Here is an 18,218-nt window from a genome sequence, read left to right on the forward strand (position 1 = left end):
AAGCCTTCTGGTTGTTGTTCCAGCAGAGCTCTGAACTGACTCAATTGGAGTCATTATTTTCTTAATTAGTACAAATTCATGTTATCTCTAGCTGATTGTTTAAATGTTCTCATGCAAGCTGCAGGCCTGTGGCTCCATGGCAGCAGTCCACTTTTTTCAAAGTTTTTCCAGTCAGTTTTAATACCATCTCATCAGTTTGTTTGTATTGAGAAACAGAGCAGTTTCCTGTGAGGACAGAGTCCTTGACTCCATGGACCAGCCCGGAAGAGAACTGTTAGTTTTCTCTTCATCCTGAGGTGTGCACTGGCCCGTCTATCTAGGGGCCGGACCGCACAGAGCGGTGCCACCGGGCCGGTCGGGTCTGAGGGGCGGCCGTGATGACGGTGTGTGCTTGCAGGCTGGCGCAGGGGGGCTGCAGTGCGACTCGGCTGTGGTGGAGCACTGCCTGGAGGCCCTGGAGTGGGCCTGCCGCCTGCTGCCCTTCGCCCGCTTCATGAACGCCGAGGAAATCCTGCAAGACCTGGTCCTCAGTCTCATTGGAGAGCTGCCCCCTACGAAGAAGGTAACTGACTGACTGGTGAGCCCGCCTGAAGACCATAAACGCATCTAACGAAAGAGAGAAAAACTGCAGCCTTGGGTTTTTTGCACGTCTTAAATACACACTTTAGCGAGTGCTGGTAAGAATCATGTACTCGATAGATGAAAGCCGAAGGAGCTGATTTCCTAGACTCTGTAATCTGTGGCCCTGAGAAACTGTTCTGGTTGTGGTAGATAGACTGTGTGGGACGGCTAGGGGAGAATGTTGTTATTACTGATTGTTCTTGAAAAATCAAACCCAATAAAGAGTGATTTGCACAAAAATGTGGGTTCATCTGCCACAAGGCATTGCAGCACAGTCCATAGCTGGGCATTCCAGAGGGGTTTTTCATCGAAAACCACAGGAGGGGAGTGAGCTTTTCACTGTGAGCTCGCGTGAGTGAGTGTGGAGCTCGTGGAGATGAGTAGGAAAGTGATCCTTGCCACTCTCACTTTCCCATGGCTTTCTAGTCAGTGACACCACTAGGCATTACGGTATGTCCTCTTGTTTCCATGGCAGCTGCATTTGTGTGGTCTTCTTCCCAGGTGGCTGAATTTATAGCTAGAGCCTTTCCTGATGAGGACGACTCGGTCCGGGTTCCTCTCCGAGAGAAGTACAGCTCCCTCCTGAAGCGGCTGCGATGCTCCACTGTCACTGGTACCCCATTTTTATCTCAGTCGCCACATATTGCATACTGCTTAGCTAACCAGACACCTGATAAAATACTGTAAATTTGTTCTCCTCTTTTAATGCCTCACTAAGTTTAGATGCTAGTGGGTTTAACTGTTTTCTAACTGGTCAAAGTGTCCTGCAATTCCATTCAAAATACATTAAAGGTCAAATGGTGAAATACCAAAAGGAAATGTACTTTTAATTTAATATTTAAACACCAGTTCCAATCTGCTTTTTATGTCCTGTCATGGTTTCGCAAATCCGGGGTTCTCTGATGCAGTTTTTGAAAGCGTGCCTGATACAAGAAATCTAAGTAAGTGAAATGCTGTGCACCAATACTAATGCTCAGCCTGCTTTGTGTTATGCCTGCAGCATGAGCGAATGAGTACCCATGGGAAATCCCAGAATGCAACACACAGAGATAAAGCCACAGCAGAAATGACTTGAGGTGTTCTACACATTGATTAGTTTGTATCAAACCACAGTCCTATGTGGGCTCACTTCTTTCCGTGCTAGATGTTAAAGGGTCACCAAAGGTAGGATTTGTAAATTACTCCATCTGGGCCTCTTGGCTCTGCTGTTGTGTGTCTCAGGCCCTGAGGCTGGAGAGAAGATGATGACAGTGGTCATACAGGACTTCCTGAGACTGAGGAGGAGACAACTGAAGCGGGTGGTGAGGAATATAGGCCCAGTGGAGTTCCACCTGTGGGAGAGAGCTGAGGAGGGGGCAGCTGAGGACGACACTCCCCTCTATGACCGGCTCTCCCTGGGCACCAGCCTGAGCTGTAGCACCCTGACGGATTGCGGCCGGCCCCTGGTCTCCAGCGATGTGGAAACAGTGGACACCATCTCTGATCCCCTTTCTCCACAACAGAACCACGATTTTGGGAAAGACAATCAAAGGTGAAGATGACACCTTTCCTGTTTTAAGTGGCATCTCATGACTTACAAGATTTACACTTCTTAGGTTATCTGCAAGAACTGCTAAATACATATTTAAGGAAACGCTAAAATAAAGATTTGTGGGAGCCAGCTGAAAGTAACAGCTGTATGTAGCTTCTCCCTTTGACTGGCTCTTGTGTGTGGTTTTTGATCATCCAGAGCCTGTGAAAATTAGTTGTGAATAAACCTTTAACTGTCTTTTGTTCGCAGAAAATGGCAAAGCGCAAAGAAGAAGCCCGATACTTTGAAAGAATCGGACAAGCAACGTGAAGAGATTCAGAGCAAAGGAGAGCCTCAGGAAAGTCCTGCCTTGCCTGTCGTGGGAAGTTGGGAGTTTGAGTGCGAGGACGAGGAATATGTCCAATTCCTGGAGCTCTTCCTGAGCTACGTGCTGGAGAAGGACCAGGCGGACAGCGGAGACCCCGGCATTCCCTTCCTCAGCTGCTTTTCCTCGCTCCTCAGGGAGAAGGAGCTCACCTCTCTGGTCTTCGACGTTCACAGCACGCTCAAACGCCGCCAGAGTCGGAGGAACGGAGGAGGCAGTGTCTTCAGGCCTGGCAGCTGCTACCAGTGGCTCCCTGAGCCTCTCCACTCTGGGGGACCCCCGGCCTCGGTGCACAGTGAGGCCTGGAGCATGGAGTCGGGGCCCTGCGCCTTGAGGAGCAGCCTCGGCAGTGTTCTCCATTTCCCTGGCACCCGAAAACCAAAGCAGAAAGGTCTTTTTGGCCTCAAGCAACAAGCTCTCCTGGAGGCAAGAAGCAGCGGCAGGTCGGGTTCAGTGAATCGGACCGCGTCAGAACCCCACTGCTCCCCCATGGCTGGAATTGCTAAACCCGAAAGCTGGCTTTTCAAGGCCGTTTCTCCCCAGGATCCTCCCACGGAGGCCCCCGACCCGGAACTGGAGCCCCGGTTCCGGGTCCTCGGCAGGCCGTTGGAGTGGATGATCCGCTGGTCTGACCGGCGGCTGCTGTGCGTGCCCACCAAGGCCCCGCGGCCTCCCGAGCGCGGGGCGGCGATCCGAGTGAAGACCTCGGCCCCGGCGGTCCTCGCCGCCCTGCGCCTGCTGGAGCGGAGATACACTGCGGGGCTGCTCCTGGAAAAGCCCTCACCCTCCCGGGTAAACATGAGGCAGGGGTGTCCTCAGCAGGGCAAGCTTTGTATTGTCCAGTCTTGTGGTCTCGCAGCCGTCTTCCCGAACCTCAGTCTAGCAAGCTTCGCTGTTAGCTTAAGAGCTCAGGCTGAATGACCTCCGAAGTCATGACTCTCGAGGATTGGAGATCAGGAGCACTGGTGTAATCCCTCTGTCCTTGTGCGGTCGCTGTTTTTAATTTGGTCTTGTGTGTGCTAGCAGAACCAAGACCTGATTTCAGTCATATGAAGCCCAAGGACAAGAGATAAGAAGCAGATACTTTTTAGAAAAGGCTACCAGCAGTAAAGTCCAACTGTTCAATATCAGGTCACTTACATCTTGAACAAAAATAGGGTGGACACCCTCACACAGCGCTTTGTGCTCTTAAGCCACAATGTGTATGAAACGTGTATGCATGTAACGCCTTTGTTGGCACTGCACAGATTACTTTATTGTTATTATTTTGCTGTATTTACTATAGATTCAACTCAGGGAGAGGTTTTTTCCAGTATGAAACCTGTTGATATTTAAATATCTTACTGCTATGAGTTTTAGCTGAAGCCATGGGTGACATTCAGACATAACCTTGAACTTTAAATCGGGAGCATAGTGCTGTGGGTTTGTTTTCACCTGTGTGGTTATTAGGAACAACTTTTGGGGCAGATTACTAGGTTGTAAGCCCTAGTGTCAAAGTGTTAAAGAGCATCCTCTTACCGAAGGGCTGCTCAGCCATGCTGGGCTGCCTGCATGCAGGTTGATTTAACTGTCTTGTTTCCTTTCTTGTTCATCTGCTGCGATTGCAAAATACCTGTTCTACATTTCTGACTATTATCTGGATTTTGTAGAGGGAATATAAAGCAACAACACATTTTCTTACTTTAAAAGTTGTGTATTGAGATAAAAAGGAAGGGATTGGGACGGGTGTCTTTTATGGCATGTCACTCTGTGATCGTGAGCACTGTAATTTTTTGTAGATTGATGGTAGGAGGCGAAAAGGCATTGAGAGACCATGCCCTCCACCCCATGTTCCAGAGCAGGGGTACACAGTAGCGCCAGTTGTTCTGGCAGAGATGAACTGGAAGGCCGAGAAGGAGAGCAGTGTGGACACAGGCTACCCTGGCTCTGCTGGGACCCCCATCATCATACTGGACCAGGAGCCTCAACACAGTGAAGTGTCTGAGTGAGTAAAGCTCAGGGGTAACCTGGCACTGTTCCCCTGTACTTCCTCTAAAACTGAGATTTGTGGGGAAAATAGTAAATCAACCATTAACTTTAGTCTCACCTGATGTGTTGTCAGTACAAAGGCTTCATATTTCAAAAGACGTAGATTGAGAAACCTGCGTTCGTAGTAGAGATTTGCAGCTTGAGCGTTTCTAGGGTGAACTCCGGTAAATGGAATTCTCGGACGGATTCTAGAACTCTCCCCTCTGTTACTCCCCATCGCAGAGCGTCAAGCCTGGGGGACACTGTTGGAGAGATGGAGAGAGACAAGGGGCCGCCTCGCGAGGATGAGCTGGAGGAGGTGCTGTCTGATTTGGAGAGTGCAGTGGATGGAAACGTGCCTGAAGGAGAACAGGATTTGCCCTCTGAACTGGAAGGTAGGAGGTTGAGGTCTCAAGGCAGTTATACTCAAGGACAGGTCTGTAACACTGCATTTATTCAATGTACAGTGTGCCACAGTAGGAAGGGCTGAGCTTAGCTCTTGCTTCAAACCTTTTTTGTTTACCTGTTGAAAGAATCTTTTCACTAGTTCTTAGCTCTTTTACAAAAGTAGGAGCTTTAAAGTTGTAGATTGCACAGGCGACTGCTTAAATTGCTGGAACTAATTTAACGTGGCCTAAATGAATCATTTAGTTGACATAACTTGGAGCTCAGCTGGAAATAATTAGACAGAAACAGTGTGCTCCTTTTGAAATGGCTTTAGGAAAGGTGGGTGAGAGGTTGTGGTTTGCATGCCTAGTTCGGACAGAACAGCGCTGTGTTCTGGTGTACAGGAGGCAGCAGTCCTGAGGATGGGTGGGAGCCCCCTGACCCAGCTCTGACGACCCCAAGCATCTCTATCCACATCAAGACCATTCCCCGGCCAGGCTCTGCACTCCAGGACAGGGTGAGTGTGATCAATGTACACTCCTGCTTGGCTCTTTTAAGGCCAGAGAATCTGTTTTTGTTCGCTTGTCTGGTTAGCATAACTGCTCCAGATGAGGGACAGCCCCATCCTAAACATGCCTCCCAGAGATTGTAGATTGGCAGTAAGCGCCTGTTACCACATCTATGTGCAAGGGTCTTGACTGCATCTACTGTTCTATAAACATTTTCTGGACTCTTATTTAGTGACTGAAAAACCTAACTTGACCTTACACTTCATATCTGCTACTGGAATATACAAACTAAGAATGTATCCACTGATACATTCAGCCCAAGCTGGCTGATGCTTGCTTGTACTGTAGCTCTTTCATCTGGGTGAATGAGTTGATAATTACCTTGATGGCCTAAGAAAGTAATTACAGTCCCATCCTGGGTGAAGAGTGGCCAATGAGCTACACTTCACTTCTCTGTGCAGCTGTGATTGTAGGGAGGATGCTCAAAATATCAAGAAATATCTGTAACTATCAAACATATCTATCTTAATGATGGCATGAATGCCTGAAGAAGCCTTACTGTAATTACTTATAAAGTGGTGACTGTAAAATTGAATTAAATTAAGACTCACTTTAGAAAATGCAAAAAGTGACCAATTCTTTTACATTATTTTGTTGTAAAAGGAGGATTTAGGGCTCCGTCATTAGAATTGTTCAGAGATGTCAGACATGTTAGCTCAGAGAGGCTCAGTGTGGATGGCTATGTACTGTAGTTGTAATGGCTACATGCAGTGTAAAGGGTCCACATTCTCTCTTCCAGACTCTGAAACTCTCGGACTTGGAGAGTCCAAGATCTTATCCTGCAGAAGGAGAACAGGACAAGAGAGTGGTGTCCTGGTGAGTGTGCTGAGAAAAAGCCAACGCAAAACAAATGTTGCTAGGAAGCCTGAGGTGCAGTCGCTGAGTGTTTCTCTCAGACAATGACTGGCTGATTGGTTGCCTTGGGGAAATTGTAAACACAGTATAAAGTTGCTAGTGTAATGGCTTTCTGTACAGGACCCTTTACACCGAAAGGGCTCAGTTTCCTGTTTGGTAGTTAATTAGAACTTCTTTTGACTATTCTACTTCCTGTGCTTGAATAATGCGACTCATCTCGTCTGTCTCCTAACGATGGATTGCTAGGACCGAAGAGGCAGACACCCAGGAATTACCCAGCATGCCAAGTGACGTACCTACAGACTTGCTGGCAGAACTGGCAGGATCAAAGTAAGTGCGGTGATGCTGAGCTTTCCTCAAAGAGATGTTTGTATGGGTAGTGCTTGAGGCACTATAGATTTACAGGGCACTTTTGTGCAGATAAGCCAGGACCCACAGCTAAAATAGGCCAACAACCTAAGACGGTCAGAAATATGCTTGTCTCCGGAGGCTAATTAATGGTGGTTCTGATCCATTCTTTTGCTTTTCCACTGTTGGTTAGAAGGTATTTGCGTTTTTTTTAGATGGCACAGTACAGTATATTTGGAACCTTTAGTCATTGAAGGCGCCATATGTACAGTTCTTGGACGTGAACAAGAATTAAGCCCTGACAGCGTTTCTCACTTCTAAACACAAATACCACTCTTACCAGCCTGGACGGGATAATCTGTATGTGCACCACATTCTTACCTCCTTTGTCCACTGGCCTGAAGCTCCTTGCTTCCATTTCTTTCTGTGTCAAGTGATGAAGTTTGGTGCAGGCACTCATAAGGCACATTGGGCTATCTGTATGAGTTACAGAAGACACACTACAGCATGTGCTTTCACTTGGATATTGTGTATCGTTTTTACCCCCTGCGCATTGTTAAAATATTTCAGATTTCTATTCTGCTTTCAAAGTTTTTGCCAGTTTTCCTCCTTCAGTTTCTAAGTGACATGGCTCCTGTTTCTCTCAAATGAAGATTTTCTTCTGTTTGGACTCACCTCTTTGAATACCGTCTGAAAAATTCAATAAAAAAGAATAGATAGCAGTCCTGTCAGAACTTTTTCTGTGTTTTTCTCAGTGCCACCAGCGAAGAAGGACCACCCACAGTCTCTACTGTCCAAGCGAATGTTCCGTCGGTTCCATCATTGGGCCTACAGCCTGGACCTCCAGTAAACTGTATCCCTCCCAACTCAGACCAGCTCTTGGGGAGCAACCCAGGCACTCAGCCCCTCCCTCAGTCAGATGCCATCAGGCAGCTGCTCCAGGACGAGATGTTCCGGCTTGTGCAGGTGAGTAAAAACACAAAGGGAAATTAACTCAGCAAGAACGAAGTGTCCACATTATCTTTAAAGAACCTGGACTCGTCTGTCATGTGTTCACAAATCCCTTTTCTCTAGTGTACTTACTTTGTCCACGTTTCGAACGGTTTTGGAAATTTTTCAAATATCTTTGTGCAACATGTCTTGTGAGGTGCAGAGGACGGGCTATTATGCATCACCTCTTGCCGCTTATAGTCCATAGCTGAGTGAGGATGGAAGGGAGGTCTAGTCAGGGCCGTCTCAAAGGGGGGGGGGCGAAGGGGGCGGCCGCCCAGGGCTCCCCAACACCCCCAATCCTCAATCCCGCTTCACACACACATAAAAATATAAATCCATGTTTAAATATTTTAATGAAGCAACATAAAACTCTTATTTTAACTCGAGTTGAAATCTAACATTAGTGGGAAAACAGATGCTTTATTCAGATCTGGAGGCGTCTCCCGCACTCACTACGCCATTGGCCATCAGTTGCCAGCTAAAAGTTATTGCGGTATAACTAGCTTGGAAAAAGAGTTAGCCGTTGGAAAAATGCTGAGCACAAGCAGAGATGGGGACAAATTTCGAAAATACTACAGTGGGTGTGAGACAAGAAGAAAGACGCAGAAGAGGGAGGATGCAAATGTGGCACTTAAAGGGTCTTTGGAATGGTTCGTTGTGAAAACCAGGAGAGAAGAAGAAATGAACACTGGTGTTGATCTCGACGATGACAGGGATGCTGGCATTATGACACCTGAAGGTATCGATAGCATTAGCAACAACGGCATTTAGTAGTTGTGTTCAGTTCTGTATGTCTGTTTGCGCAGGCCAGTTAGGGAGCTATTTCATCACCTCAGCGCTGCTCCCTGCCGGCACCACTACACACAAGAACCCTCCCACCTCTTGAGACGGCCCTGGGTCTAGTACAGTATATGTCCTTAGATTTTTTTGGAGCATCCTTCACTCTTCTTCTTATAAATTGTTCAAAGCTTAGATCAAATCATGGGGCAGAGAAGCCCAAGGAAAATGGGACGTATGATCCTGAACTAATGTGAATCCATGTCCCATGCCCTCTGCACATACATAAGCCCGAACTACGAATTCACAGCTTTGGGGCCTAATTATAAAAGCTCCGCCTCGTTTGAGAACTAACAGTTCCAGTCACAAAGGAACAGTGCATTGCTGTGTAAGTGGTGCTCCGAGTCGTATACACTCTTGTTTTACTTTGTCTTTAATCCACAGTTGCAGCAGATCAATTTCATGAGTCTCATGCAAGTGGTGGGCGCCTCCTTCACGAACCTCCCACATCTGCAGCTTCACCTGCAGCCAAACGCACCTGCGGCTCAGACTAGCCGAGGGAGTGGAGCTCAACCAGCCGGGCTCGGCTCAGACGAACCGGGCCCAAAGACTGCGGGTCAGTCTGCAGGTGACAGGCCCAGCGGCCAGCGGCCGGCTCCCACGGAGAGACGAGCCCAGAGCATCAAGACTGATCAGAGTAACAAAGAAAACGTTGCACAGGTAAAGAGCTTGTGAGGCATGCTGGTGGGGGAGTCAGGAAAACAATGGTTTTCTGAAACTAGTTGCTTCTGTTTTTCAGGACCTATGCGTTGGAGCCAGTGTTAAATTAAGGCACAAACTGGGAGTGTTAATTATTGAGACATGCAGCTAATTCACCTCTGACCTTTGCTCCTGATCAAAGATGAGCTTTTGATGGATAAGACTTGGAAACAATGAATACAAGAAATGGCAAAGCTGGTCGTCCTTGGTGGCTGAACTGGTACAGGCAGGAGAACCCTTTGATCCAGGCATTGCAAGTTTTATCCCTGGCTGTATCACCAGCCAGCTGAGACCATTACTCAATGACTGGAAGTGCACAATCGGCACAGCTGCTGTATGTGGGGCTGGGATTAGATGAGGGGACCTCACTGACATCAGGCAGGTTTGCTGTGATGTCATGCCTGCGTGAGAGACATGCTGTTTGGTAGCATTAGTGGAACATGTCTTATTCTTTCCCAGCAGGTGCAGACAGCAGAGCTGAGTCCACAAATCTGTTGTCTTCTCTGTGCAATGTCACACGTCACAGCTAGCAACATGATGCAGCCTCTAAACCCTGACCTCAGAGCTAAGCCCACCACTGACCATCTTATTCGTTGTATGACTTCTCTTTTACAGTGGCTGTTTTTCATTTCAGAATCCCACTGAGCTCAGTCTTCACTTGGACGTGCGAGGATGCCAGGGGGGGAGTGAGGGTCTGATCCCCGCCTCTCGTGGCCTGCTGAAGACCGCCAACAGTAGCAGCCATGGCCTTCCGCTGCTACTACCCCTGTCGGGTTCGCGCGAGACCCCAACGCTGATTCCCCTGGAGAAGACCTCTGCCCCTTCTGCCTCCTCCTCAGGGCTCAAGCTCCTCAGGCTACAGCCTCAGCAGCTGCTCCAGCCTGGAGATACTCCTGTTGTAAACCTCTTTGCTCCTCTCCTTCGGTGCTCGACACAGACCCAACCTCCTCCTCCTCCTCCTCCTCCTCGAGAGGCCTGGGCCCTGCGTTCTGTGGAGCACCAAAAGCGGAGGGATGTGTCCGCACCCCCAGCTCACTTAAACATCAACCAGTACGACCCCAAGGCCCTGAGGACAACTGAGGAGCAGAAGGTTAGGTGGGCGGAACGAGTGACTGCAGGCCCTCCTAAACACCTGAACCTGGAGCAGTACGCTGGAATCCCAGACACCAGCCCTCTGCCCCAAGCACGGCCTACTCCACCCCATCCCCACAGCCTCGACAGCCAAGCAGGGAGACTGGCGGGGGGTCCCCCCGTCTCTGTGCCTCCACAGCCCCATGCCCCCCACCAGGCGCGTGGTCTTCCTCTCCTGCGTTTCCACCCTGCTGTCCAGCAGCTCCCATCCAGCTGCATGCTCCCCCAGATCCTGCCCCCTTCACAGACCGCCCCTCTGCGACCCTTGACCCCTAGCTCTGGACCCTCAGAGCACTGTCCCAGCATCCCTTTGCTGCAGGTACAACCTGCACCACTGAGCAAGGTACAGTTTTTCTTTTCTTTTTCCTAATACTGAGAAAATTGTATAATGGGAACTGTCCTGGGTCAGAGCTTTTTGTGTGTTTTTGAATCTAAATCACTTCAGAAGAGCTCTGGTTCATCCGGCCACACATTCCAGTGGGTTTTCTAACTCGTAATCTGTCTTCTGTCAGAAGCTTAACAACCCAAGACCTCATGGCCCTAGACTTGACCACATCAAGCAAGAGTTTGAAATACCCAGTGTCTTCACCTCAGCACTTTTTTACATGCATTAATAAACCTCCTGGTGACATAAAACGTTGTATTACTCCTACAACCTCTGATTTTCACTGTTGTCCATTGATATTATTGGAAGCAATAGTGGAAAAGAAGCCAGAAGTAATTCTTTGCGAAAGTTGTTCATGAGAGGTTAATAGCTTTTGTATAAAACGGTGATATTACCTAATATGTTCTACACCTAAAATCTAAGGCATACAGCAGTGTCATTTTTTGTCAAGCAATCCATGGGACTGTTACAGCACCTCAGGGCCTAGAAATGTATAATCTGTAATATTGTAGTTTTTAAATATTTGGTGAGCACTATTCTCACGCAATGAGCATAGTTTTACCTAACGAGGGCTTCTCCTGCTGTCCGTCTTCATGTTTTCCCTTCATTGTGTGCAACCCTGATGTGAGTGTGTGAAGCTCTCACTGTTGACAGCACAAGTGATTGAGAGGAGAACCCCAGTGATCCAAAACTGAGGTCTTCAGAGTATCGTCTCTGTGGGAGGGGCAGCAATCCAATCGAGGTCTTCTCAATGGCCTTGCTGCAAGAGCTGTACAGGTGCTTTTACACGAGCTCAAAAGGGCCTTGCACGTTTGTAGCCTATCTGAAACCTTTGCTGAGGAGAGGAAGCAAAAAAAAAGATAAAGCAAAGGTTTCTGAGCAGCTCCAGCACACTGTATAAGACTGTATGGTGTTCTTACTGCTTGTAGCTTGAAGTGATTGAAGTGATTGTCACTTTTCATGGGTTACCTGACAACAAGTGACATTGTGGAGTGGCACATTAATGCTTTATTAGGTTTCACTTCATTTTTCCACAAAAGCTCTTTAATGCTTATTCATAAAAGTCTACATTTTCCTGTTTACATATTATTTTAAATATTGCGTGTCTGTATGTTTAGCTGCAGTATAACTTCAGCAGTGTTGTGGGTGTGCACAGTCGCGTTGGATGTCTAAGCTGGTAAAAATATAAGTTGACAAAGCTGACGCAAACATGTGAAATGCAAAATCGGACAACACATTGAAGGACAAAGCACTTGGAATGAGACTGGGGTGCAGTAGTGAATTTAATTTGAAGAGAGCCAGCTTTGCTTTCGCCTTCAAAGACTCACTGACGTTTGCAGGAAGCGTCTGCGCTTCTTCTTGTAGCCAGTTGAGTTTCACTGAAGCATGAGGGCCCTCTGCGGGGCGGCGGCGGCAGTCGAGCCAGTGAAGCAGGTGAGCAGAACCAGCTGAGAGCACCAGGGCGTCCGCTGCTCATTTTCCCCGCGCTTCTCCTGTCCCCCTCCCAGGTGTTCCCACAGACCCTGCCCTTCCAGCCCCCACGGCTCATCCCGCTGCAGCAGCTGGCTTCCCTTGGCCCGAGCCGGCGGCCGGGTGCCCCCGGGAGAGCCCAGCACGGGCAGCTGCAGCTCCTGCAGGCTGGCGAAGAGCCGCTCCGCAGAGACTGGGGCCGGGAGTCACTTAAAAGGTGGGAGCCCTTCCTGACCTTCTCAAAGTCCCAGTCCGCCATTACTGTAAGGCTGTCCAGTGCCAATGAGGGTGACATACCAGGGTTCCTGCTGTTAAACATATACGTGTGTATATGCTTGTACGGACATACAGTATGTCTATAAATATACATATATACATATACATATATATAATAGGAGAGATACAGAATTTTAGTAGGTTGCAGATTGCAATGTACTGTACAGCACAGTGGTTTACATGGTAATCCAAAGATCTGGCATAATAAACAATCATAGAAGATTGAGTATTCCCACAGGAAAATGAGAACAGTAGTGCATTTGTGTCTAATGTTTATTGTTGCTGGAACGTTTCAGCTGAGATACAGTATGTTTTCAGGGTATTCCAGACACTCTTAAAAGCTGGAAAAATGGAAGTTTTGTTGTGGGAAATGATGAAAGATGTTCTGGTCTTGTACAGGCGGCAGCCTCTGGTGTCCCTGCTGCCATGGTTTAAAGTTCTCATTCTCGCTGTGCGTCAGCTACTGAAGCACAAACAGTGGAACCCAAGAAAGAACAAAGTCAGCCAATAGCTTCAGAACAGCCGTTGAGTCCATGAACGCTTTGAGCGGTTTGGCTACAGTACAGTGACATTTCACGACCTTTTCAGATGACAGGCCCCCTTCCCATTGGCGCACAGATGCGTTTCAGTAATGCTCGGGTCCCGTTCCTCCTCCTTCACAATGGTTTCTTTCTCCACTGTTTGCTAAAGTGCTGTGGTGTTCATCTACAATCAGCCTGTGTGTTTCTTACCTTTCGATGTGATTACAGCTGGCAAAAGCGAATCTTACCATTTATCTGTATTGGAAAAAAAGCTTTGGTGCGATACCCAAAATTGCTGTCTTTGCTGCAGAACTATAACTCTCCTCCGTACCATTTCTTGCAAACCTTTTTAAAACGAGAGTTCCATCATTAATTATCTTTAATCCTGAGGTAACTGAGGTAAGCAAGTCTGGGACTCCTGCTCATCAGGCGCTGTGAAACTACCAGGCAAATCGGTGTGAGAAAGGCCGCTGGGGTGCTTGTTCTTTATTGCGGGCAAGCAGAAGAAATGCACGAAGGAAAGAAGGGAGCGTGGGAAGAAGCAGTGTGCAGCAGCTTCTAAAAGAAGGAGAGGAGAGGCGGTCACGTTCTTTTTGTGTACCCCGTGAAGGACACACCTCCGGCAAGGCGTGTGGATCAATACCCCTGTCCTCCAGGGTGTGCATTGATTTTTTATTTCTGTTTTCCTGAAACAGACAGAAGAGGCGTCAGGAGAGGGCACAGGAGGGCCGCAGTGCTGGTGTCACGTTCCGGCCAGAGGACTCCATTATCCCCCCCGAGGAGGTACAGGTGCAGGAAAGTGCCGCAGCCCCTCTGTCAGCTCAGTCTGTTGTGCCCTGGGGAAAAGAGGAGGAGAGTAGGAACTCATAATGGCAAGATGGTGGCGAAGCATTGACCAGTAGAAACTGTTAGTTACTCAGTGCCTTTAGTGAAGGTAGCAAAGCAAGACAAAAAACTCAGCATCGTTATCCCCATATTGGAGACGGCAGACATGATTTAAAGGTATAAAACATTGTCAGAAGCGGACGAAAGGTCCAAATGTTTTCAGCTGTGAAATTGAAGTGTGCTTAGCTTCCTTGGCAGATGGTTCTAGTTGTTAAGCGTGATTTGTGCTGTGGGAAGCAGCTTCAAAGCAAAGCAATAGCACTAGTGATTAACATGTTCATGGGTCCAGGTTAACGAAGGTCACTCTTCACAACAGAAGGGCTGAATGGACCAAACCTGTTGCAAGATAATTTTTGTTAATGGTTTGCTTCTTATCTGAGTGTTGAACTCTTTTTTTTTCCAAACTCGTGTATAGAAAATTCCTATTGAATGCAGAAATACACCCAAATTGGTAGGTCTTCTGAATAGTCACACTCGTGCTTCTGTGGTCTTTGCTGGTGGGTGGTGTCCCTGCGTCAGTCACAGTGTGCTCACAGTGCTGTCAACAGGAACCCACATGCGGTACTTTTGGTAATATAAGATGTGACCTGCAGAGACTCGGAAAAAGTCATCTTCCTCGGCGAATTACTCGACAGCTTCATTGTGTTATGATCTTGTGAAAAGCAGATCTTAAATTTCTTTTGAAAAAACACTGCTTAATTTCTTAACAGATTTCAATTAAGCCTTTTCCCACTCTGTCCCAACATTTAACATTGTTTTTTTTCAGAAGCAAATCCATTAAACTAACATTGCGACCAGAAGAAGCTTTTTGTTTTTCCCTGAAACTGGCCATGGTTTTAGCTTGCTGCTGTATTTGTATTCCGAGAGAATAATTGACCATTGTTTTCTGTTCCTTTTAGCCAAAAGAAGCTGAGCCACAGCAGTCTGAGTTAGGAGAGGGTTTTGTCATTCCTCCTGGTGAGTTAAAGAGAAATTCAATGGCCATCAAATTAGTCGATAAAATTGTGAATGGAAGAAATCAAAAGAGGAAAGACTGAAAATCTTTTCAAACTTATTTCAGCTTTTAACAGGATAATTTGGAATTAGAAACTAACTCTAGTCTGGGTTTTTGCTTTCTGATCACATCTCAGTGACCTGGTGGAATTTAAGCTGCTGAGCCCATGCATAATTTACAATGCTTATTGCATGAGCATTTGACACAGTACAAGTTCTGCCTGTGGAGTGGAATGGCAGCTCAGCAAGAGCTGTTTAAACAGGTGTACAGTAGCAACAGGTGAAGACAAATTGATCAGAGGCCCTTTGGCTAAATTCCAAACACAGCACAGCTTAAAGCAGAGTGTTCAAGGGGAGAACAGTCCCTAAAGAGCCACACAATTAAGAGTTCAGTAAGCCTTGGTTTTTTGGACCAAGGAGGAATTAAGGAGGAATATAAACTGGAAGACAGATTGGTTTGCAAGGACCAAGATTAATATCTAATGCTTTAGACTTTCTGCCCTTAAATTGTATTTACCCTCCTGATTTACTTTATTTAGGGCTTTTTGTAAGTATGTTTATCAGAATTTTGGTATTGTTTTCCTCCCTTAATTGCTTGCCATGCACAGAGAGAGAATAAACTCCACTGTCCACTGAACTGCAAGTCTGGGGAGAATGCAGATTCAGCGCAGTGCTTACAGCAGACCTCCTTCTGCTTTCCCCAGGCTCATTCGACTCCGTGCTTGCGGGAGTAGAGCCGACCACAGGGCCTCTGTCCACAGCAGCTGAGCTTCATTGCTTTGCAGCCACAAAGAAGAGACCGCCACAGATACAGGACGCCAGTACCAACACTGAGCCAGGTACAGCGGTGCCCCCTCTGGGTGCACTTAACCCTCCTGTTGCACTTCTGGTTTAGGACAGCATTACTCTTACCTTGACTCTCAGGACCCTCAGGACAAAGCTTGTGTCCTTTTCAAAACTAAAACTCAATAATGCTTGAAGCTGTTTTTACTTTTTTTCCATTGCATCATAGTCTCTCTTGAAAATGTGGAATGAATCATTGGCCAAATAAGTTTTCATTAAATTTGCACAGGCAGTATCTGTGTTTGTGTGAACTGGGAGCTGGGACCTGTTTCTCTGTGAAGAATCATACTCTTTTCTACTGACTCGAGATTTGCTGTCTCTGTCTTTCTGTGCCTGTAGTTTCTCCTCGTTTGCTTGCTGATAAAGGAACTTCTGCACATTTCCTGGTGCCACAGTCCGACACTGCAGTCAGTAAGTGTGGTCCAATGCCCTTGTTTTTTTCCAGCCCGGTCAATCTTTGTCAGGGAAAAACCCATGACAAACATTGTAAAGGCATATTTTTCCATCTGAAAATATTTTTAAATTTGTCAGATTTCATTGGCTTAGGTCAGAGATCATGGAAGGCAGGAGAAGAGCTAAACTTGAGCTTCAGGGCAAGTGACCAGCCCATCTTTATTCTGGATCGTACAGTATATACGATCTTTGTTGTGGATCGTATATTCAGCTCAGCATTGCACCCAGTTCCCTTTAACGATTAGAATATGATGGCAGTCTGTTAGCTAAATCTGGAGCAAATGGTATCAGACCAAGCAGCGTGCCTAATGGCTCATTTCCACTGTGAAGAATGGCTGCTCTTGACTGTCTGGGTGCAGGCTGTGTGCTGTTTGAATGAAACGCCTGGCTTTTTGACTTTTCGTATGAACTGAATCTGTGCCTAAAAGCAACAATGTTTTCAAACAGCTTGTGGACCCCCAGCAGAAGTCCCTGCAGTTCTTCCTCCTGAGGTTTTCCTGAACCTCAGATTCCCGGAGGAGCCCACCGAGCCCAGCGCAGCCCCAGCCGCCAATGAACCCCCGGGAGAAGGGGTAGGTTTTCTCTCGTGTACTTCAGGCTGGCCTGCTGCGCGGACAGGCGAACCTGGGGGACGAGGACGAGCTGCCCTGGGTTCCTCCGACGCATTCGTTCCTCTTTCTCAGGACCTCTCCGGCCGCCGGTTCATTAATGTCATTGACATTGAGGACGAGCAGCTCCTGAGCGCCCTGCCGTTATCTGAGGAGGCTTCGGGCTTGGCCCCAGAATGCAGGACGTCGCCCCCCTCGAACGCCCAGCTCCACCACATGGCTGCTTCCGTAACCAACGCTGTTCCCCCCGACGCCTTCCTGCAGGAGACCGAGGACAACAGACCAGGAGGTCTTGCACAAGGTAGTTTCCAGAAGGAAACATGGGGGAGCAGAGTCAGGTCCTGACAGCTCCTGGTAAAGGATCTCAACAGCTGTACTGTGCTGCTGTAACAAAACCTCCAAAATCTGTTCCCAGACCCTTCCTAGATCCTACATCCTTGTTGTAGCAATCATATCTAACTTGGCTGTGCAGAGAGTTGCTTTCTGCTAGATTTTTATTTTTTTTGCCTCTAAAAGTATTGATTTGTATTCTTTCTTGTTAGTGTCTCTTGGTTTTCCACCTGTACAACATGGTCTTCACCCTTTCAGCAGTCACAGTCCCAATAACCAAAAACAAGAGCTGCCAAGAACAACCGACTATATCTAAAAAATACTGTGGGCCACATTCCTGCTCTTATGACATGAAATGCATTATTTTACCAACACAACAGAATTGAGAACTACTAAGGCTGTACTGAATGCTGATGTTTAGATAATTAGTGAAGAATATTTTAAACGAGACCATTATATTTTAGCTTGTAGAGAGTTAAGCCTTAATATTGCACAATTTGATGCTGGTGTGTAATGTAACTGGATTTTAATTTTGAACATAAAGCAGGCTGACCAAACGGACTCAGCACCTAGCTGTGCAGGTTCAAAGCACTGTCCTCTTTGATGTCAAACACAAAGTTTCAAGCACAGGACTTTGAAAGGGACTGCCCAGAAACATCTGCATTCAGCCCACACTGCACATCTGTCCCAGTACGGTCACTGTCAGATTGAGCTGGTCTTTGTGTGGGGGTCTAGAGTCCCCCCCGTTGTCTTCCCTGTGGGCAGCAGCCAGGCGGACGGCAGAAGCAGCAGCAGATCCCCTGGGAGCTGACGTGACCCACAGGCTGCTTGTGCACAGCGAGGCCTCGGTTGTGAGACACCCCGTCACTAAGAGCCAGTTCGCGGCCAAGCTCTCCGAGATGGACGTTCAGCTGGAGGCTTTGCAGGACGTTGCTGACCACATGGAGCGGGAGTTTGCCAGCACCAGAATGGTGAGGAGGCCCGTGGGCTTACATCAGCTTAGGGAAGTGCTGCTCATTTTGCAGGATTGAAAAAAGTGTGAAAATATGTACACAGTTACTCCAGTTCATGTGTTTCTTGTGTTAACTTCAGCTCTTCGACACAAAACTAAG

At 47.5% G+C, this 18,218-nt stretch overlaps 1 protein-coding gene across 1 annotated transcript in view; it reads left to right on the forward strand.

Annotated features, from left to right (window-relative positions):
- The window catches only part of cplane1 (ciliogenesis and planar polarity effector 1), a 51,591-nt gene that overhangs the window by 20,518 nt on the left and 12,855 nt on the right, over positions 1–18,218 (forward strand). The window contains exons 23-42 of the mRNA XM_088912235.1: positions 398–562; positions 1,123–1,234; positions 1,843–2,152; positions 2,402–3,308; positions 4,295–4,500; positions 4,767–4,918; positions 5,315–5,427; positions 6,219–6,295; positions 6,581–6,664; positions 7,438–7,648; positions 8,897–9,172; positions 9,846–10,685; positions 12,236–12,414; positions 13,690–13,777; positions 14,779–14,836; positions 15,577–15,711; positions 16,055–16,126; positions 16,616–16,740; positions 16,852–17,077; positions 17,842–18,077. Of these exons, the coding sequence (XP_088768361.1) occupies positions 398–562; positions 1,123–1,234; positions 1,843–2,152; positions 2,402–3,308; positions 4,295–4,500; positions 4,767–4,918; positions 5,315–5,427; positions 6,219–6,295; positions 6,581–6,664; positions 7,438–7,648; positions 8,897–9,172; positions 9,846–10,685; positions 12,236–12,414; positions 13,690–13,777; positions 14,779–14,836; positions 15,577–15,711; positions 16,055–16,126; positions 16,616–16,740; positions 16,852–17,077; positions 17,842–18,077 (4,572 nt within the window). The remainder of the gene's footprint in view (positions 1–397; positions 563–1,122; positions 1,235–1,842; positions 2,153–2,401; positions 3,309–4,294; positions 4,501–4,766; positions 4,919–5,314; positions 5,428–6,218; positions 6,296–6,580; positions 6,665–7,437; positions 7,649–8,896; positions 9,173–9,845; positions 10,686–12,235; positions 12,415–13,689; positions 13,778–14,778; positions 14,837–15,576; positions 15,712–16,054; positions 16,127–16,615; positions 16,741–16,851; positions 17,078–17,841; positions 18,078–18,218) is intronic.

Source organism: Atractosteus spatula, chromosome 3 (assembly GCF_055471065.1).
Source record: "Atractosteus spatula isolate fAtrSpa1 chromosome 3, fAtrSpa1.hap1, whole genome shotgun sequence".
NCBI classification, from domain to species: Eukaryota; Metazoa; Chordata; class Actinopteri; order Semionotiformes; family Lepisosteidae; genus Atractosteus; species Atractosteus spatula.